Here is a 22,491-nt window from a genome sequence, read left to right as displayed (position 1 = left end):
GACCCCAGGCACCCCGGACATACTCTCTTCCACCTCCTTCCGTCAGGAAACTGATACCAAAGTTTGAGGTCACGTACCAACCGACTCAAGCTTCTTCCCTCCTGCCATCAGACTTTTGAATGGACTCACCTCTTATTAAGTTGATCTTTTCTCTACACCTTGCTATAACTGTAACATTATATTCTGCAGTCTCTCCCTCCTTCCCTATGTACGGTATGCATTGTTTGTACAGCACACAAGAAACAATACTTTTCACTGTATACTAATACATGTGACAATAATAAATCAAATCAAATGAAAGGTGACACTGCCAGCTGACAGGGGCACTGCCAGGATGCCAGGTTGTCACTGCCAAGCTGACATTTTGCACGAGGCTGAGGGTGCCCTGCACGGCTGTTGGGGGGAGCGGGGGTGCTTGGGGAGCGGGGCGGGACACCCTCATAGTGAATTGGGGCTTGGTGGGATCTGGGATTGGGAATTAAGTGCTGCAAAGATGTGGTGATTGATCCTTTAAGGACAACACAGCGGAGTAAGGGTCACATGGCCTGTGTGACCAATTGGGACTCAAAGTGTGGGCTCACCCCATGGTGAGGGACCCCTAGGCAGAGGCATTTTGCAAGCGAGCTACAGCCATGAGGCTGCCGTACAATTCTTATCAATAAATACCTTCTGTGTTCACTGATGAAGTCTGTAAAAGTGCATCTTCACAGGAGATAAGGAGACCATAGAATCATAGAATATACAGTGCAGAAGGAAGCCATTCGGCCTGTCGAGTCTGCACCGGCCCTTGGAAAGAGCATCCTACCTAATCCCACACCTCCACCTTACCCCATAACCCAGTAACCCCACCCAACCTTTCATTTGGACACTAAGAGCAGTTTAGCATGGCCAATCCACCTAACCTGCACATCTTTGGACTGTGGGAGGAAACCGGAGCACCCGGAGGAAACCCACGCAGTCTCAGGGAGAACGTGCAAACTCCACACAGACAGTGACCCAAGCCAGGAATCGAACCTGGGACCCTGGAGCTGTGGAGCAACTGTGCTAACCACTGTGCTACCGTGCCGCCCAGATAAGGCAGGAAAGGACGTAATGAGTGTTAGATCACCCATGATTTTATTAAATGGTGCAGCAGCCTACTCCTGTTCCTATTTCTTGTCGAGCACTTTGTCCATGGCCTACTCTGCATTTATATGTTATTCCTTCTTCCTGAGTCACAGAATATGCAGGTGGATTTTAATAAGGTGTATATATTGGTGACGGGAACTCACCGCATAAGTTGATGGTTGAGGCTGAAACGCTCATTCATTTAAAAAGGAGGTGGATGTGCATCGGAAGTGCTGTAACCTACAAGGCTCTGGACCAGCTGATGGAAAATGGGATTTAAATGAGTGGCAAGTTTCTATTTTCTCTTTTCTGCCCGGCGCAGACAAGATGGGCTGAATGGCCTCGTTCTGCTCCCTAACTTTTTTGTAGTTCTAAGGTTCTAACTTTCCAGAGAGTAAAGAACGCTGCCTGTTACGTACAAGCATTATTGTGCATCTGTATTGGGCAAAAAGGAAGCTTTCTCATCCAAGATTTAAGCTGGCATTGATTTCTTTAAATCTGTCACTGTTAGTAGCAGGTTACAACCTGGCTCACACACAAATCAGGTTCCAGCTAAAGCCAATACTTTATCGCAACAATTAATCAATTGCCGTTTAATCGTTTCTTAAGCAAGAAACCAATCCATTTAATTGAAATACAAACATGCTATGCAATATATCCATCTGTATACCGGATTTATCTTTTTAAAAAAGTGACAGCGAACTATTTGAATTCTGTTTAGTATCAGTTACTGAAAGGATTTATCGCCCTGTCCTTTTCAAACCACCAAGATTATCTATGGCTTTCAATAAGGCAAGTTGTGACCAATAGTTTTTGAAATAAATCTATCGAAATCTTCTAGTAAGTGTCAGCTTAAGTTGAGACTTGTGCACCAAGTGAGGAAAAGCAAAGAGAGGAAAATAAAAACTACATATAAACATTGATTAGAGCAATCGCTCATCACTATCATTTTCCATTGTGCATTTTAAATAAAACAAAAAATGCGAGAAATACCCGACATGTCAGACAGCGTCTGTGGAGAAAGAGGAACAGGGTTAGAATGGGTGAAACTGTCCATTTTTATTTCTAAGTTCTGGACCAGGTGAGAAAACCAGTGTGCAGCTCGCCAGCTGCACAGCCGACCTTTCTCTCCATATGTTCGTGAAAAGAAATGCTGCACGTGTGTCTCAAACCATCATACTGCTGAGGCAGGGTCTGATAGAGCCTTCTCCCGAGATTGGGGAAAGGGTGCCCCAATCTTAGAAATAAAAAAAATATTTTTTATTTCATCCAGTATTCTGACAACCTCCTTGTTATAACAGTTTTGCTAAAGTCCTTTCCCTTGGTTAACATTGTTTTATTGTTAATATTCCCTTTTATGTTGGCTGCAAATTCATTCTTCTTCTGCCTCTTTGTCTCTTTTGTTCTCTTTTTACTTCTTCTCTTCGCACTTTTATATTCAGTCCTAGACAGTACCTGAACCATCTCCTCTTTAGCGGTCACCCATTGCTCCATTATTTCTACCTGCCAATCTTTGACTCCTATTTACCTTAGCCGGGTCCCTTCTTGTTTCGTTGAAATTGGCCTTCCTCGAGTTAAGTATTTTAATTTGAGATTGCTCCATATCAGTAACCAATCTAAATTTTGTCATATTATGATCGTTACTCCCTAGATGTTCCCCAATATGACATTCTTCAATCGGTCGCTTCATTTCCCAGGACCAGTAAAGCCTCCTTTCTTCTATGGAAGGTCAGAGGCCTGAAAATTAAATCTGTTTCTCTCTGCACAATTGCTGCCAGACCGGCTCAGTATTTCCAGCATTTCTGTTTTTAATTTCAGATTCCAGCATCTGGAGCACGTTGCTGTTGCACACCTTCTTTCTTGTTTGGAAGAAAATCATGGGCTGGATTCCCCATCTGCCTCGACCCGCCGGCGGGATTCTCTGTTGCACCGGCCGATCAATGGGGTTTCCCATTGTGGTGCAGCCCCACACCGTCGGGGAAACCCCCGGGCGCCGGCAAAACAGAGCATCCCACCGGTGGAGAATCCCGCCCCTTGCTCATCATGAGGATTTCCTGAGCTCACTTCAGAAATTCCACCCCTTCTTTGCCCTTATCACAGTCACTGTTGCATTCAAGGCTACGGTAATTAAAAGTCTCCCATCATCACTATTCTGTTGTTCTTATACCTCAGTAACGTCCTTGCAAATCTGCTCCTTTTTCTCCTCATTATTTGGTGGCCTATAAAATGTAGCAATTTGCTTACAAGTTCCTTTAACATTACATAACTGCAACCAAATAGATTGACTTTAACCCCTAAGGCTTTCTCTCTTTCTAGCTCTGTGATGTTTTCCTTAATCAAGTGTAGGCAACAGCCAGATTGGAATAAGACATGCAGAATAAAATCCATATAGTATCTGTGCTTGGAGTATTCTCCTTGGGCAGACAACCTGAAAGTTCAGTCCAAAGATGAGCCCAATGTTGCATCCATTTTGCACATGCTAAGTTACACTCAAATATCATGTGTGTGTGTGTCTCACCCCACCCCGCCAACCGCATTTGATTATGTCTGAATTGAAGACAGGCACATATCAGCATAAATAATCCGGGCTCGAGTGAATGCCAAACTCACACCAGTACATTACTTCGCTGAGTCTGAAGATTTAAGTTTCAACCCATTCAACAATCAATCATTCAGGCACATCAGGCACAGTATGTGTAAGAACCTGCATTTCAATTTTTAATGTGCCTTCCACCCACATCTTCAAATTCATTAAGAGAAACATAAAATACAGAGCAGGTCTCAGTGGTGATAATTAAAACAAAAAGCTGAAAAATTAAAAGACCCGAGAAAATGTAAGTTTTCTACTGCTCTCAGTGTTGAGAGCACACTCACTTGCCCCTGCGGACCCCCCCCCCCCCCCCCAACTACCCCCTCCTTTCTCCCCCCCCCCCTCCACTCCGAACAAATACAATCAGAATTTACTCATATGGAAGAATTGGGAACATGACCAATTTTGTGGATGAAATTCCTTTGAACAGAGGATTTGATGGACAAGAAAAGTGGAGGAGACGTGGGCGTATTGTAGACTGAAACGCTGCAATCATTGCCCTCATTCCATCCACAGAATTTGTTGATGCCCAGATTATGGGCGTATCCAGCCAGAAATTCAGAGGGAAATACAGGCTCTGAATTTTATCCTAAAACTGGACAGAAAACCAACAATCACAAGTAATATGTAGGATGATGGTGAAGAGCCAACATTTATAGCACTAAATACAATTTGGTAGGAGGAAGTGAATTTTCAGTTGCTCAAAGCATGAAGTATATACAAAACTATCTATATCACTGTGTTCCAGAAATTGTTTGAGAATGCACAACTGCTCAGGCATTGCAAAATTCAATTTAAGGAAGAATCATAAAAGCCTCTACGTAGTTGATGATGTGGTCCTGAAGTGTACTCAATATTCTAATACAGCGAAATATGGCAGCTATAAACAATAATGATTAGGGACTGGATTTTACAGGCCCTTCCTTCCCAAAACAGACTGGCATTAAAAAGGCCACCCCACAGCGGTAATGTGTTCCGGGTGGCCCAACCAAGCTGAGAGTCGGAGCTCCACTCTTCAGTGGAAGAAGTCCCACCCTCGAGAGCGACTGACCAATCTGATTGGTCGACAGCCCTGGCAGACCCAGCAGCACCAGAACTCAATAGTGGATGCTGCTGGGATGGCAACAATACCCTGGGATGAAGAGGAACATGGCTACCGGAGAGAGGCAATTCCAGAATTTTGGTTTGGGAGGGATTGGGAAGCCTGGGGGCGGGCAGGTGGGATGGGGGGGGGGACGTTTGGGAGGCGAGGGATTGGTTCACAAGCAGGGAGAAACAAAGTGGGGAAGGATAATATCGTGGTGGGAAGGGGGTGGACCCCGATGTGCACAAGTCACTCTCCCGCATGATGTAACCCACTTTTCACCTTGCCTTTCAACAGATCTGTTCAAAAAAAGGTCATGCCCCTGATATGAGGGTCTGATGGGAGGGAGAGGGAGGTTCTGATGGGGGGGATTGGTTAAGGCGGTCCGATATAGAGGTCTGATGGGCGTGTCTTATATGGGGGAGGGTGGGTGTTTGGTTGGTTTTTTGCACACATGTGTGTGTGTGGGGGGATGACTCTGCAATTCCCAGTGTGGTGGTGGTGGGCGCAGGGGGGTGGGGGGCTGGATGCAGGATGTCCTTGTCAGCAGGGAAGGTGGGGGGACAGGGGAGTTGAGCAGGATTTGCATGGTGGGGGGGCCAACCACCTGGACCTCAGTCTTGGGCAACTCGCTAAAGGTGGCCACCTGAAAGCGGGATTCGGAACGGAATCCCGGGACCCCCGCCTTGCATACATTTGGAAATGCCAGTCCCTTTGTCAATGGTGCATCGTGGCTTCATTGTGCATTATCCACAGGCTGTACCACAGTGTGTCATCAGGATCCATTGGTAGTACCTCCAAATATCCACCACCCAGAAAGACAAAATGAACAGGTACACGGAAATACCATCGCCTTCAAATTCCCTTCCAAGTGATACACCGTGTTGACTTGCGCATATCACCATTCATTGGTTGTTCCTGGATCGAAACCCCTGCTTCACAACATTGTCAGATTACTTCAACCCACATGGACTGCTGTGGTTCAAGTTGGAAATGTACCCCCACCTTCACAAAGGTAACTAGGAATAGCAAATAAATGTCAACCTTTCCAGTGCAGCTGATCCAATAAGACTGAATTAAAAGGTAAGTAATCTAGGTGGGTGTTTCAGTGCAGTATTAAAGGACTGCTGTATTATTGGAGGTGCTCCTTGAATAAAAAATTACACGAAAGCCGTGTCTGCCGGATCAGGTGGATATATAAGAGATTTCATGGCAACGTTCAAAGAGAAGCAGGAGAGTTCCCTTGGTGCCATGGGCAGCACGGTAGCACAGTGGTTAGCACAATTGCTTCACAGCTCCAGGGTCCCAGGTTCGATTCCCGGCTTGGGTCACTGTCTGTGCGGAGTCTGCACGTTCTCCCCGTGTCTGCGTGGGTTTCCTCCGGGTGCTCCGGTTTCCTCCCACAGTCCAAAGATGTGCAGGTTAGGTGGATTGGCCATGCTAAATTGCCCTTAGTGTCCAAAATTGCCTTTAGTGTTGGGTGGGGTTACTGGGTTATGGGGATAGACCACACCTCCACCCTATCCCTGTATCCCAGTGACCCCACCTAACCTTTTTTAGGCACTAAGGGCAATTTAGCATGGCCAATCCACCTAACCTGCACATCTTTGGACTGTGGGAGGAAACCGGAGAACTTGGAGGAAAGCTGTGAAATAACTGTGCTAACCACTATGCTACCGTGTCACCTGTATTTCGGCCTTATCTGCATTAAAAAGGTAGTCAGGGTCGTGGGAGTTTTAAACAGCTCCAATATTAAGCTGACTTGCAGGTAAATCTTAGGGATGGGGGTGGAAAACCTTGGTTGGCTCTTATTGAGGCAGAAGAAGCATACTTGCTCCTCAAGGATGGCTGTTTAGGCTGAAGAACTGGATATTAGGGATCAGATTTTCATCTCGCAATGTAAGTGCATCTCCCAACAGGTCGGGAATAGATAGAAACAATTATTTTCCTCTGATTTCTCGACCCCCATCTACTTTCTTGTGACCTTGTCGTGGGCTGGATGCAAGATGTATGGATACATCTTGTGTGCTTGATGTTTCCACTGTGAGGACCACAGGAACATTTTATATCATCCCACACATTATTTTTATGTGCTGGTGCAGGTTGTGTAAGCCCAATGAATAATGCACAAACTTGGAGAGTTGGTGACAACAGTGGAAGGCCTGCTAAGGAGTTGGCAACATATTGAGGGGTAAGTATAAAAGGACTTTATTTCAGACCTTTAAATGTGACATTTTAAAAGAGTGATTTATATTGGGTGCTATCCTGCAAAGGCAAATTGAGCATCACATTGACAACCGTCGTGTCAGTGTTGACATGCATTACAGTACTTTGTTCCATTGGAGAAAGTGCCATAATGCTTTCAAAAATGTCGAAAATGCATAGGTAAACTCCCCTTGTCATACTTTCCACTGGTGTTTAAATATACAGACAGCACTGACTGCGGAAATACATTCTCCTGCTTTTGAAAGGAAAACAAGTACACATTCTCCATCACTGATTGACAAGCAATCTGGTTTGAAATGGAGAATACACCATGGGCGTTATTCACCAGAAAGATGTCAATGTGTGATCGTGGGCACGTTTGGCGAGGTGTTTTACGACGGCTGTCACATCAGAGTGGAGACCGCTATTCAACGGCACTTAGCTGCATTTGTGGGCCTTGGGGATATTTCTTTCCATTGAAGCCAAGCGGAGCTCCTCAGTGCAGGAAGGGATCGGGACGCGATTTTTAAATGCTGCCCTGATCCCATGACCCCCTGCGCAGCCCCCGAGCCCCCCAACTCACTTGTTGGGTGGTCCTCGGGTCCCCTGCCCACCCCACATATGGGCAGAACACCCGCGGACCCAATCCCTGGCATTGGCACAATGCCAGCTTGGCAACTTGGCACTGCAAGCCTGGCAGTGTCACCTGGGCACCCTGGCACTCAAAAACAATTAGAGAGCTATCATTTGATGTCAACTGTTGCACCAAAATAATCATTTAACATTGCATCCATTGTCATCAATTGCTCTCAAACCGCAGTGCTCAAAGATTGTGGTTAGCAATATCACCTAAGCATTCAGACACCAAAACTGATCAGAGTTTATTTTCCATATTTCTGAATTTCGATAGTTTCAAATATCCTAAAACTGAGTTAACTTTAGAAAAAGCAGTTTTCACATGTTTTAATCAGCTAGTTTTTTCATAACCTATAACTTGTGCAGCCCCCTCTCCCTCCTCTTCTCCCCATTCCCTGGTCCCATCCTCTCCCTCTCTCCCCCTCCAATCCTATCCCCTTCCTTCCCCCCACCATCTACCCTTCCTATTCCTCTCTTTTCCCTCTGACGCTCTCTCTTCCCCCTCTACCCCTCCCCTTCTTTCTCCTCTCCTCCTTCCCCCTTCTCCCCCTCTCTCTTACGTTTCTCTCCTCCTCCCCCCGTTCCCATCTCTCACCCCCTCCCTCCGCTTTGGGTTTTGGTGGGGCCTGAGGCAGGGATTTTGGCGGGCCTGGGATTTCGGCAGTACGAAAGAGTTTAGTGGCAACAGCGGAGCCCAAGGCTCAGTGACTGGATGGGGAGGGGGGGTGGCGTTGGCAGGGGGTGGGGGGGGGGGGTAGAGTGGGGTGGGGGGGTAAAGAATAGTTTGGAAAATAGAAGGGAGGGTAAAACTTTGGAAACTGGTGAGAAAGAGGAGGGGGAGAGCCTGGAGACTGGAGGGAGAGAAGGAGAGAGTGTATGGAGACCGGAGGGAGGAGGGTAGAGTTTAGAGACTGGAGGGAAGGAGGGAGTAAATGTTTGGAGACTGGAGGCGGGATGGGAGACTTTAGACCCGGAGACTGGGGGATAGGAGTTTAGCTCCTGAGACTTAGCGAATCGGGTGCAAAGTATAGACCCTGCGACTAAAATTAATTAAGAACTGATGGGGATTTGCTAGTGCTCTCAAGCATGTGCTGTATAGAAGAAAGGCTTTTAGTCTCAATGAAAAAAATGAATAAATTCAGATACTATTTAAGTAATTAATTTTCCTGTATATTTCAATGCTGAGCTTATTGGATAGCCCTGAACGTACTGGATAACTTTGAGCATGCTCGATTCCTTTGAGTGTCTTCTGCCATTTGATGTCAAAGATGGCAAAACAGGCCACTCTTCAATCAAACTCAATCCAAATGAGATAATTTGATGTTAAATGATCGATCGTTGATAGTTTTTGAGCACATTGAATGCAAAAATGTCAAATTTCTGGGTTGGTTGACCGGTTGCATGTTTCCAGAATTAAAATCTCTGTCATGTGCAGTATTTTGCTTTATACCGTAAGAGTGTGCTCTTGGCTACCATTTTGCACCACTGTCACTGACTTGCCATCACCATCATTATTGTGGGAGGCGAGAGCATGATGGCATTATCACTGGACTAGTAATCTGGAGACCCATGCAGACACGGGGAGAATGTGCAAACTCTATACGGACAGTGACTCGGAGCCAGGATCGAACCCGGGTTCTCGGCACATGAGTCTGCAGTGCTAACCACCGCGCCACCCGCCAACGGCATCTCTAGAAGGACAACAATTGGCATGTTTTTTCCCCATTAGTTTATGCTCCCTAGCCTCAACTGACAGTATTGAACTGATTTCACTTCAAAGATCTTTTAAATTCCATCTCACAATGATTTCTCAATGAGTATGGATCTCCATCCTCAGCCAGTAACAGGGATGATATATTATTCATTTCTTTGCTGAAGGACCAGGATAACGATGGAGGATGGCACCGTTGCAGTACCACAATAGGTATAAGTGCCCTTTCTAGTGAATAGACTATGGATGACTTTCATGTGAATCAAGGAAGGGTGGAGGAAAAGCTACTGGACCAGCAGTAGAAGGTCGTGAAGAAACAAGATTAGCTATCTCGGGAGGAATAGCGAGGAGTACGAAAGATAAAACAGGAGCAAAGGACCTGGATCTGATTTCCTACGATTCCCCAAAAATGTTTCCAGCACCAAACCAAACAAGATATGAATCATGTGTAGCATCTGAAAGAAATTCATTATTGCATTAAATATCCATTTTTAACCTTGTTTGTTTCTTGTACTTTGAGCCCTTAAAAACATAACGTATTTTCATGCTTCATTACACAAGATGTGGTGACATATGAAAACATTAGTTTTCCAATTTTTGGTTGAACAGGTTATCGCTATCCTCGTTATGGTTTACATTAAAATTAAGGAACGGCTATTAAGTTGTTCCTTGCTTACCCTGATGACTTCAGGACAGGCGTAATGAGGTGAGCTAGAAAAGAAAGGAAAGCACCACAGTTAGTTCATCATGCTGCCACAGACAAGTGATATATATTGCAAACATGTATTCAAAGATAGTTTGAAGATTAATGTACTTGGAATTGGATGACAGAAGAAAAATGGGAAAAATATTGTTCAGCAGGTCCCAGGAGCATCAATGCTGAATTTGTAAATCATGCACGAGGCAGAATTTAATGTTGTACTGACGTAAACCATGCAAAATAATCACAGTGCACTCTTCCAAACTTGCAGAGGTGTTTTGTGTTGGCTGTGAGGCAATTTCCTTTCAGGTTTTTTCCCTGACCCCTGTCAACTTTGATTTATTTTACAAGATATAATAATAACCGTTATTATTGCCACAAGTAGGCTTACATTAACACTGCAATGACGTTACTGTGAAAATCCCCTAGTCGCCACACTACGGCGCCTGTTCGGGTAAACTGAGGGAGAATTCTGAATGTCTAATTCACCTAACAAGCACGTCTTTCGGGACATGTGGGAGGAAACCGGAGCACCTGGAGGAAACCCACGCAGGCACAGGGTGAACGTGCAGACTCCGAACAGTGACCCAAGCATGAATCGAACCTGGGACCCTGGCGTTGTGAAGCAACAGTGCTAGCCACTGTGCTACCGTGCTGCAAAAGGGTGCACAGGTAGCAGCAGTCCGTGACCAGCAGCTCGGAGGCCTGGCCCAGTGTGACTTGCTGACTTGTAGCCCCTGTCGGCCTCTGGGGGCTTTGTCTTGACAAGTGGCTGGTTGTGCCAGTCAAACTCTGCCGAGTTGTCCCACGTTGCATAGAAAAACATATTTACATAAGAACATAAGAACTAGAAGCAGGAGTAGGCCATCTGGCCCCTCGAGCCTGCTCCACCATTCAATGAGATCATGGCTGATCTTTTGTGGACTCAGCTCCACTTTCCGGCCTGAACACCATAACCCTTAATCCCTTTATTCTTCAAAAAACTATCTATCTTCATCTTAAAAACATTTAATGAAGGAGCCTCTACTGCTTCACTGGGCAAGGAATTCCATAGATTCATAACCCTTTGGGTGAAGAAGTTCCTCCTAAACTCAGTCCTAAATCTACTTCCCCTTATTTTGAGGCTATGCCCCCTAGTTCTGCTTTCACCCGCCAGTGGAAACAACCTGCCCGCATCTATCCTATCTATTCCTTTCATAATTTTATATGTTTCTCCAATCCCCCCTCATCCTTCTAAATTCCAACGAGTATAGTCCCAGTCTACTCAACCTCTCCTCGTAATCCAACCCCTTAAGCTCTGGGATTAACCTAGTGAATCTCTTCTGCACACCCTCCAGTGCCAGTACGTCCTTTCTCAAGTAAGGAGACCAAAACTGAACACAATACTCCAGGTACTCACTAACACCTTATACAATTGCAGCATAAACTCCCTAGTCTTAAACTCCATCCCTCTAGCAATGAAGGACAACATTCCATTTGCCTTCTTAATCACCTGTTGCACCTGTAAACCAACTTTTTGCGACTCATGCACGAGCACACCCAGGTCTCTCTGCACAGCAGCATGTTTTAATATTTTATCATATAAATAATAATCCCTTTTGCTGTTATTCCTACCAAAATGGATAACCTCACATTTGTCAACATTGTATTCCATCTGCCAGACCCTAGCCCATTCACTTAGCCTATCCAAATCCCTCTGCAGACTTCCAGTATCCTCTGCACTTTTTGCTTTACCACTTATCTTAGTGTCGTCTGCAAACGTGGACACTTTGCCATTGGTCCCCAACTCCAAATCACCTATGTAAATTGTGAACAGTTGTGGCCCCAACACTGATCCCTGAGGGACACCACTAGCTACTGATTGCCAACCAGTGAAACACCCATTAATCCCCACTCTTTGCTTTCTATTAATTAACCAATCCTCTATCCATGCTACTACTTTCCCCTTAATGCCATGCATCTTTATCTTATGCAGCAACCTTTTGTGTGGCACCTTGTCAAAGGCGTTCGTGAAATCCAGATATACCACATCCATTGGCTCCCCGTTATCTACCGCACTGGTAATGTCCTCAAAAAATTCCACTAAATTAGTTAGGTACGACCTGCCCTTTATGAACCCATGCTGTGCCTGCCCAATGGGACAATTTCCATCCAGATGCCTCGCTATTTGGATTGGATTGGATTGGATTGGATTTGTTTATTGTCACGTGTACCGAGGTACAGTGAAAAGTATTTTTCTGCGAGCAGCTCAACAGATCATTAAGTACATGAGAAGAAAAGGGAATAAAAGAAAATACATAATAGGGCAACACAACATATACAATGTAACTACATAAGCACTGGCATCGGATGAAGCATACAGGGTGTAGTGTTAATGAAGTCAGTCCATAAGAGGGTCATTTAGGAGTCTGGTGACAGTGGGGAAGAAGCTGTTTTTGAGTCTGTTCGTGTGTGTTCTCAGACTTCTGTATCTCCTGTCCGATGGAAGAAGTTTGGAAGAGTGAGTAAGCCGGGTGGGAGGGATCTTTGATTATACTGCCCGCTTTCATTCCAGCATCTTCCCTACTACCGAAGTTAAGCTCACTGGCCTATAATTACCCGCTTTCTGCCTACCTCCTTTTTTAAACAGTGGTGTCACGTTTGCTTATTTCCAATCCGCCAGGACCACCCCAGAGTCTAGTGAATTTTGGTAAATTATCACGAGTGTATTTGCAATTTCCCTAGCCATCTCTTTTAGCACTCTGGGATGCATTCCATCAGGACCAGGAGACTTGTCTACCTTTAGCCCCATTAGCTTGCCCATCACTACCTCCTTGGTGATAACAATCCTCTCAAGGTCCTCACCTGTCATAGCCTCATTTCCATCAGTCACTGGCATGTTATTTGTGTCTTCCACTGTGAAGACCAACCCAAAAAACATGTTCAGTTCCTCAGCCATTTCTTCATCTCCCATTATTAAATCTCCCTTCTCATCCTCTAAAGGACCAATATTTAACTTAGCCACTCTTTTTTGTTTTATGTATTTGTAGAAACTTTTACTATCTGTTTTTATATTCTGAGCAAGTTTACTCTCATAATCTATCTTACTCTTCTTTATAGCTTTTTTAGTAGCTTTATGTTGCCCCCTAAAGATTTCCCAGTCCTCTAGTCTCCCACTAATCTTTGCTACTTTGTATGCTTTTTCCTTCAATTTGATACTCTCCCTTATTTCCTTAGATATCCACGGTCGATTTTCCCTCTTTCTACCGTCCTTCCTTTTTGTTGGTATAAACCTTTGCTGAGCACTGTGAAAAATCGCTTAGAAGGTTCTCCACTGTTCCTCAACTGTTTCACCATAAAGTCTTTGCTCCCAGTCTACCTTAGCTAGTTCTTCTCTCATCCCATTGTAATCTCCTTTGTTTAAGCACAAAACACTAGTGTTTGATTTTACCTTCTCACCCTCCATCTGTATTTTAAATTCCACCATATTGTGATCGCTCCTTCCGAGAGGATCCCTAACTATGAGATCCTGAATCAATCCTGTCTCATTACACAGGACTAGATCGAGGACCGCTTGTTCCCTCGTAGGTTCCATTACATACTGTTCTAGGAAACTATCGTGGATACATTCTATAAACTCCTCCTCAAGGCTGCCTTGACTGACCTGGTTAAACCAATCGACATGTAGATTAAAATCCCCCATGATAACTGCTGTACCATTTCTACCTGCATCAGTTATTTCTTTGTTTATTGCCTGCCCCACCATAATGTTACTATTTGGTGGCCTATAGACTACTCCTATCAGTGACTTTTTCACCTTACTATTCCTGATTTCCACCCAAATGGATTCAACCTTATCCTCCATAGCACTGATGTCATCCCTTACTGTTGCCCGGATGTCATCCTTAAATAACAGAACTACACCACCTTCCTCACCATCCACTCTGTCCTTCTGAATAGTTTGATACCCTCGGATATTTAACTCCCAGTCGTGACCATCCTTTAACCATGTTTCAGTAATGGCCACTAAATTATAGTCATTCACAATGATCCATTCATGTTACTGATCGATTTGCATTGCTATGTATTTTAAACCTTTAAACTTCATCACCTTGCTGTCATTTTTCAAGGAGAAAATGGGGCTGATGGGATCGTGGTGTTTTTCTCCCAAACCACAGGACGTCATCTTGCAAATGCAATGGGGTCGAAAATATGGAAAAGGAAGGTTATAAGTAGGAGATCGTGAGAATCCCCAGCATCAGCGTATTTGCTGAGATAATTGTCCAGAAGGAATGACACTCAAACTGCGCACTAATGAATTGGCTTGCCCGCCCCATTTTGCAATCGTGATAATGGATGTAAAGTGCTCCCCTAGTGCAAAAGAAATAACTGATGCATTTTTCAGTACAGAGGCTTGGAGTTAATTGGTGTCCAGGCAGATGGTCAGTTAACACCTAATTGCAAATCACCTTCCCAATGTACATCTAACAGCATATAATTGCTACAGAAAATCATTGTGACTCCAACAATTGAAAGTGCACTTTACTGTACATCATTACTTTAAAATTAGTAAGTTAACTATCCAGTAAACTGGATGCATAGTTAATAACTGCTACTAAATTAGTGTTCTTTGTGAAACTGATGTCACCATATTGGCTTTTAGAAGAGAATGCACTGTTGAAATGGTAGTTGTGCTGCATAGTTTGCCTTTTATTGACTTTCATTCAAGACCTGAAAATACAATTCTGTCACTTTTACGTTCATTGTCACTGAATGGTCAGATATTAATATCTTCCACGTTAAGTATTAAATAAATGAAATTCTAACTCTCTAACAATCATCAAGCTATTAGAGAATGGCTTTTGCGGAGCAATCGGACCAGCAACACCTTCAGACAGGACCAAAAAATCTACGGATGCCTGGGGCTGGATTCTCCGTGTGGGCTGCCTGAGGAAGGAGCTGTGTTCCGAAAGCTAGTGATTCGAAACAAACCTGTTAGACTTTAACCTGGTGTTGTAAGACTTCTTACTGTGCTCACCCTAGTCCAACGCCGGCATATTCACATCTTAATTTTGTGTGTTAGTTGCTTCTTAAATAATGCCTCATCTATGTTGATTTTAGTTTGGCTGTTACACTAAAAGTCTTAAAATGTGAAATCACGTCCTTCAGTTATTTCCGATCGCTGGGAAAGTCATTGGCCGGGATTCACCAATCCCGCGGCCAAGGTCTGACGTCGGCGTGAAAAGCGGCGCCAACCACTCTGGCATCAACAGTCCTCGATCATCAGGTATGTCCCCTTCCTAGGGGGCTAGGAAGGCGGCGGAGTGGTCCCCGCAGCTCCAGCCGGCGCGGGTTCATGCATGCGCGCTACGGCCGGCGCGAGTTCGCGCATGTGCGGCACATCCGGCATAATTCCGCACATGTGCGGCATGACTGGCGTGATTCCGTGCATACGTGTGGGTTCCCGTCTCCACGCTGGCCCCCGGGCAATATGGCGGAGCTCTATAGGGGCCCGGCGTGGAGGAACATAGGCCCCCACGGAACCAGCTCGCCCGCCGAACGGTAGGCCTCCGTGGAGGCTGCCCCCCCTGGGGTCGGACGCCCCGCCACCCTCCACCAGGATGTCCTCCGCACTCAGAACTTTCAGGTCCCGTCGTGTGGGACCATACGTGACCCACGCCGGCGGGACTCGGCTGAACTCGGCAGTCACTTGGCCCATCGGGGCCTGGAAAATCGCCGGTGGGGGGGGTGGTGCTATCAATGGGCCCCGACCGGCGCGGCGGCAATCCTGATGTCACCATATGCCCCCCTGATGCCCCACTGCTCCAGCGCCTCCCCCTGCCACCACGGCCCCCCCCCCCCCCCCTCCACAACAGTATAAATCTGATCCTATTTCCAGTTCTTTCTAGTTCTGACAAAGAGTCATCCAGGTTCAAAATATTAGCTCCCTTCTCTCTCCACAGATGCTGTCGGATCTGCTGCGATTCTCCAGCATTTTCTGGTTTTGTTTCAGATTCCAGCATCTGCAGTAATTTGCTTTCATATTAAGGAAGAGTATTAATGGGCGGACCAGCTTTCCCAGATTTGGCACTAGAAATTCAGTGGGAGTTACCAGCCTCTTCTGTCTGCCAAGGGTCCCATGTAAAATAAATTTGGGCAGTTGCAATCAGATTCCTACTGGTGGAAAGCCCATGCACAATGTCATGGAATATAAGAGAGTGTTTTTTGTGGTTGAAACGGAGGAATATTCTTGGATATTGTGAGCTGAATCTGAATATAAACATGCTTTGTCTGGCCAGGGACTGCAAAATGCAGATACCAAGTATTAGGAATTGAAATATTCAATTTCCCGGTACTAACATTCGTTTGCCTTAATGGTTCCAAAGATTTATGTGAACAAACAAATTCCGACAGAAACAAATAAAAGGTTGTCCCCTCTCGTAACCCAACTAGTAACTGTCAAAATTGCGCTAAGTACAGCATGAAGTCTTGCGACAGCAGGTTAAAGTCCAACTGGTTTATTTGGAATCACTAGCTTTCGGAGCGCTGTTACTTCATCAGGTAAGACTTCACACTGTGTCCACCCCAGTCCAGCGCCGACGTCTCCACATCATGTGCAGCAAGCTTACTTGAAGCAGTTTTCACCCTGGTGCAATTCACAGCAAAGAACCTGCAACTTAGCTGCACAGCTTTCCACTTTCCCCAGCGCACAAAAATTGATCACTTGAATATTCATTATCAATGAGTAATGAGAATATTCATTTTTACATCCAATGATCATTTACTCTGATGAATAGCTCCATTCGGAGAGAGATTATTGCAGCTTGCTCTACCCTGAAGTTTAGCTAGCAGCAAAAGGATGTTTAAAAACATTGAAACAACCAGACATTCATCACATTTTTAATTGTTCATTTAATTATTAACTTTCTTAAAGAACTGTGATTAATTATTATAGAATCTCAAAATCACCGTACCACAAGAATCCAATTTTTCACCCATTCACTAGGACAAATCATCACTCATTTATATTTGGACTAACTCTTTCTAGATTCCATTAGTCGACAAATTAATCTCAGGAGTGTCATCACAAAAGTAACAATTTGTCTTTCGACTCACTGTTGACAACCTCGGCAAGCTGTTGCTTCAGTTTCCATTGCGATTTGCACTCCTTGCTTCAAACAACATTCGAATAAACATTTCAATTCGACTCAAGGATCTTCATTGGCCTTTGACCTCAAGTGGACTTTGGCTGCCACAAAGTTGAAATTTGGAGTTTCATCGCTTGGTTCATTTGGCTTTCCACAGCACGGTAGCATGGTGGATAGCACAATTGCTTCACAGCTCCAAGTTCCCAGGTTCAATTCCCGGCTTGGGTCACTGTTTGTGCAGAGTCTGCACGTTCTCCCCATGTGTGCGTGGGTTTCCCCCGGGTGCTCCGGTTTCCTCCCACAGTCCAAAGATGTGCAGGTTAGGTGGGTTGGCTATGCTAAATTGCCCTAAATGTCGAAAATTGCCCTTAGCGTTGGGTAGGGTTACTGGGTTATCGGGATAGGGTGGAGGTGTGGGCTTGGGTAGGGTGCTCTTTCCAAGGGTCGGTGCAGACTCGATGGGCCGAATGGCCTCCTTCTGCACTGTAAATTCTATGAATGGAAAACTGGAAAGTTCAGGGGCGGGATTCTCCGTGAACCGGCAGGACGGGCCACTCCGGCGCCGAGGAGTGGCGTAAACCACTCCGGCGTCGAGCCGCCCCAAAGGTGCGGAATCCTCCACACCTTCAGGGGCTAGGCTGGCGCCGGAGTGTTTGGCGCCGCGCCAGCCGGCGCGGAAGGGCTTGACGCCACGGCAACCGGCGCCGAAGGGCATCGGCCAGCAGGCGTGAGTTGGCGCATGCATGGGAGTGCCAGCGTATGATCATCCCACTGCATGCGCAGGGGGGTTCTTCTCCGCACCGGCCATCACGGAGGTTGACAGCAGCCGGTGCAGAGGGAAAGAGTGCCCCCACGGCACAGGCCCGCCCGCGGATCGGTGGGCCCTGATCGCGGGACAGGCCATCGTGGGGGCACCCCCCGGGGCAAGATCCCCCCATGCCCCCCTCCCCCACCCACCGAGGACTCTGCAGGCCACCCATGGAGCCAGGTCCCGCCGGTAAGGACCTGTTGTGATTAACGCCAGCGGGACCCGCCGAAAACGGGCAACCACTTGGCCCATCGTGGGCCGGAGAATCGACCGGCGCCGCAATTCCCGCCCCAGCCAAAACCCCGCCGCCGGAGTATTCGGCAGCCGGCAGGGACGGGATTCATGCCGCCCCCCCTGTGATTCTCTGACCCGGCGGGGGGTCGGAGATTCCCGCCCCAGATTCTGATTATCCGATTCTTTAAAGTTAACCATCTGTGGTTAACTCTGATTGATTTCATTCCTGGGATGTGTGCATGGCAGTAACAATTTACATTTACGCAGTACCTACATCCTAGTAAAACATTCCAAAGTGCTTTAAGATTGATGTCAAATTTGAACAAGGGGAGAAGGGGAAATCAATGGAGATGGTTAAAAGCATTGTAAAATAAACCTATTTTTAAAGTGGTGGCTTGTTAAAGATGGCAAGGGATATAGGAAGCAAAGGGAATTTGAGGGAGACCAACAGAGTGAAGAGGCAAGAGAGCTGAAGGCTCTGATGGTAGATTAATGGGAGATGTTGGCTCAATGGAACACAATTATAGACCATAAGGGGGTCAAATGTGATTCTCGATCCTGTTTTAGGTTATCTGGTCATGCTCTTCGGCAGTTACAGCAGGATAATAGTGAGGCAGGGTGATCTGGATGAGAAGGAGGGAAATCGTACTAATCATCCATTTAAATGTTAGTGAATCGCAAGACACCATATAATCTATGTGCACTGAAGCTGGGTGGAGAACTAGCTGCAGTCAAAAATAGGCATGGCCAGATTGCAAGGCCATACAGTTTAGTCGCTTTACTATGCAAAGACAGAGGCATTATAACAGGTTTTTAAAAAATGAATTGAGTTGATTCAAGGTCTTAGATGATAAAGCAGCGAAACGAGGATAAGGCTCTGCTCTTTGAAAAAAATATAATTGTTGGGGGAGGGAGAAGTGTCCCAAGCTTTTAAAAGTTATTAAGAGAATAATTGGTTTGGATGTGGAGACCCATTTTATATGGAAACCAGCAAGCTCAGGATAATGATTATGCAGTGATAGAACCAAAGATGCCAGTGGAATCTAAAGAATAATTTCTTCGTAATTTGGCTATTAACTTGTGGCATAATACAATCTTGTGCAGGGAATAAGAAATCGGTTACAGTGTGAAGAAAGTAATGGCTAGATTCTTAATTTATATGGCGCAAAGGGCTTGACATGAGGACAGATGGAATATTACAGAAGCCCACAAGAATTTGAACAACGTATGGGAGAATCTGATTGGGACTATCAACAGTTTCTTCTTCCTGCCTGACCATCTTCTCAGAAATGAAAGAAAACCTTGAGACAAGGAGGCACAGAGAGTGACGAATTGATGAGCAAGTATCTGGCACTGAGTATCTGAACATTTCCCTAAACATGTCATCAATCTTTTTTTTTCTTTAAAAAAAAATTAATTTAGAGTACCCAATTCATTTTTTCCAATTAATGGGCAATTTAACGTGGCCAATCCACCTAGCCTGCACGTCTTTGGGTTGTGGGGGTGAATATGCAAGCTCCACACGGACAGTGACCCAGAGCCGGGATCGAACCTGGGACCTCGGCGCCTTGAGGCAGCAGTGCTAACCACTGCGCCATTGTGCTGCCCATATGTCATCAATCTTAATTGTATGTTATTGTGTTTAGTTGTATGCAGCGGTGAGCATTAACTGGGCATTTACTTGAGTCCTGTACAAATAGACAGACTAAAAATTATGTTTGTTGGTTAGAAGGTGTATGTTTGTAATGTGTAACTTGGGAAATAAATATTGAAGTGCGTAAAGATTGGCTCCAGCTCTATCCTTCACCAACTGTTTTTTCTGGACTAAAACAGTAACGCACCATTGCCCGTTTCAGAATCTGTCTGACCTGTTGGGCATTTTGATTTTCTTTACAGCTTGTCTGATTTAGTTAAGGTAACATGAAGCTAGGAGGAAATCGATGCCCATGGCATAATTAGCTCAGATAATCAAAAGGAGGGAGCGGAGCTAAAGGTTCTTGATTGGGAGAAAAATAATATGAATGAGCTAAAAAGAGACAAATTCCAGATCTAAAAGCAACTGGGATGTAAAGCAGTGCACAAAGGATTGAAAACATTCAACCAGGAGGTGATTAAGGTTGAGATTATATGCTATAGGGACACTATAGGGACGCTAGAGTGGCACCATTTTCACAAGGCTGGACATTTCAGGAAAAGGCATACCGCAACCTTTTAAGGACATCTCAGGTACACAATAAATGGAACTTTGTCATTGTTGTCTCCATCTTGCGAGTTATTAAAAGTCCAAAAAGAATGGAAAAGTGACGGTTGAACATCAATGGGGTGGGGGGTTAGAGGAACAAAGTGAGAGCTGAGAGCACAAATCAATCATTACAAATAGTACCTCAGGTTAGAAAGGACTTGGAAAAGAAACAAACCAAGCACTAGGTGTTATTTCTAGAGGGCTAGAACTGAAAAGCAGGAACGTTATGCCAAACCGGTGTCAGGCCTGAGCCAGACCAGTACTGAGCCAGACCAGTACTGAGCCAGACCAGTACTGAGCCAGACCAGTACTGGTCACCATATAATAAAAAGGATCTCGAGACACTGGAGAGATTTACAAGGATAACACCAGAAATGCATGGGTGTAGGTATCAGGAAAGGATGCACAGGCTGGGTCTCTTCTCTCTTGAACAAGGAAGGCTGAAGGGATGAGTTAATGGGTCTGTTTAAAATTATGAAAACCTTTGCTAGAATGAATAGAGTATGGACGCGATTTTCCGGAACGATTTCTAAGTGGTGTAGCGAGCGGGAATTGCCGCAAGCTTCCCGGCACTCGGCCCAGCAAGGTCGGCAACACGATTCAACGTTAATTGGTCCACTTACCGAGGCCTCACGGGCTTCTTGCCACAAATGAAGGCTCGCCAGCTGATTCACCGGACCGCGCTCGCCAGCCCCCCGCTAAAAAGTTGAGCAGCACTTCAGCTGCACTTGCTTAACCAACCCCAGTCAGCTCACAACAATGGCATCGAGGAGACCAGCCCCAAGATTCGGGGACGCTGACCTGCGGAGGCTGCTAGACGCTGAGGGATGTCCTGTTCCACCGAGGGTCCGGGAGGGTCAGCCATAGGACAGCAAGCGCCGCCTGGGATGAGGTGGCAGTGGCTGTGAGCTCGGGGAGTGTGACCAGGAGGACTGGCCTCCACTGCAGGAGAAAGGTCAATGACCTACAACGGGCAACACGAGTGAGTAGGCATCAATGCTGACCTTTCCGCCGCCATGGGAGTGATTGCCCCCTCTCCTTTCAACCCCCCAACCCTTCCTCCACCCTCTCCACCTTCAACCCCCCCAACCCTTCCTCCACCCTCTCCGCCTTCAACCCCCCCAACCCTTCCTCCACCCTCTCCGCCTTCAACCCCCCCAACCCTTCCTCCACCCTCTCCGCCTTCAACCCCCCCAACCCTTCCTCCACCCTCTCCCCCTTCAACCCCCCCAACCCTTCCTCCACCCTCTCCGCCTTCAACCCCCCCAACCCTTCCTCCACCCTCTCCGCCTTCAACCCCCCCAACCCTTCCTCCACCCTCTCCCCCTTCAACCCCACCAACCCTTCCTCCACCCTCTCCGCCTTCAACCCCCCCAACCCTTCCTCCACCCTCTCCCCCTTCAACCCCCCCAACCCTTCCTCCATGCTCTCCCCCTTCAACCCCCCCAACCCCTCCTTCACACCCCCCACTGTGAACCACACGTATGGCTAACGATGCCCCCTCTGTGTCTCCTCAGGAAAAGCTCTCCCACAATCGCCAGGAGAGGGCCCAGACTAGCGATGAAATGGCAGACATCAGGATCCTCATCACCCTCGAGGAACGGGCCCTGGAGGTGACTGGGCTGGCCGAGGACAGAGCGGTCACCAACAACAACAGAGGCTGGCGGACGCCACAGAGGTGAGGAACCACCGCGCCCCATCCGGAGGACCTGTCAAATGTGAGTTGTTATTGTCTTAATGACTGACCCATCCCACCCACTGATCACATGCCCATTCTCCCACAGGTACTCCCGGGTGGAACCTTCTCTAGGCTCCCATGTGACCACCTCGAAGGAGAGCTCCGAGGATGCCACCGTACTAGCCGCATCACAGCTGTCATCCCCACCCTCCACCAGCGAAGCTACACACACCTCGGTGCTAAATGTTAGTGGTCAGGGGCACAATCTGGTGAGCACCACACTGCTGCTGATATCAGGAACCCCCAGATGAGACAACAGTCGGAGGTCTGCTGGATCCCAGGACCCAGCCTGGTCTCAGTCTGTGCTCA

The 22,491-nt window shown here is 46.4% G+C and overlaps 1 protein-coding gene across 8 annotated transcripts in view; it reads right to left on the bottom strand.

The window, feature by feature from the left end:
• Positions 1–22,491, bottom strand: part of LOC140384654 (serine/threonine-protein kinase BRSK2-like) — a 1,379,643-nt gene that overhangs the window by 282,069 nt on the left and 1,075,083 nt on the right. For all 8 annotated transcript variants that reach the window (XM_072466558.1, XM_072466560.1, XM_072466561.1 and 5 more), the window contains exon 6: positions 10,011–10,044. In XM_072466558.1, coding sequence (XP_072322659.1) covers positions 10,011–10,044 — 34 coding nt within the window. The remainder of the gene's footprint in view (positions 1–10,010; positions 10,045–22,491) is intronic.

The sequence above is a fragment of the Scyliorhinus torazame genome, chromosome 10, assembly GCF_047496885.1.
Source record: "Scyliorhinus torazame isolate Kashiwa2021f chromosome 10, sScyTor2.1, whole genome shotgun sequence".
Taxonomy (NCBI): Eukaryota; Metazoa; Chordata; class Chondrichthyes; order Carcharhiniformes; family Scyliorhinidae; genus Scyliorhinus; species Scyliorhinus torazame.
This window is presented reverse-complemented; position numbering and strand designations above follow the sequence as displayed.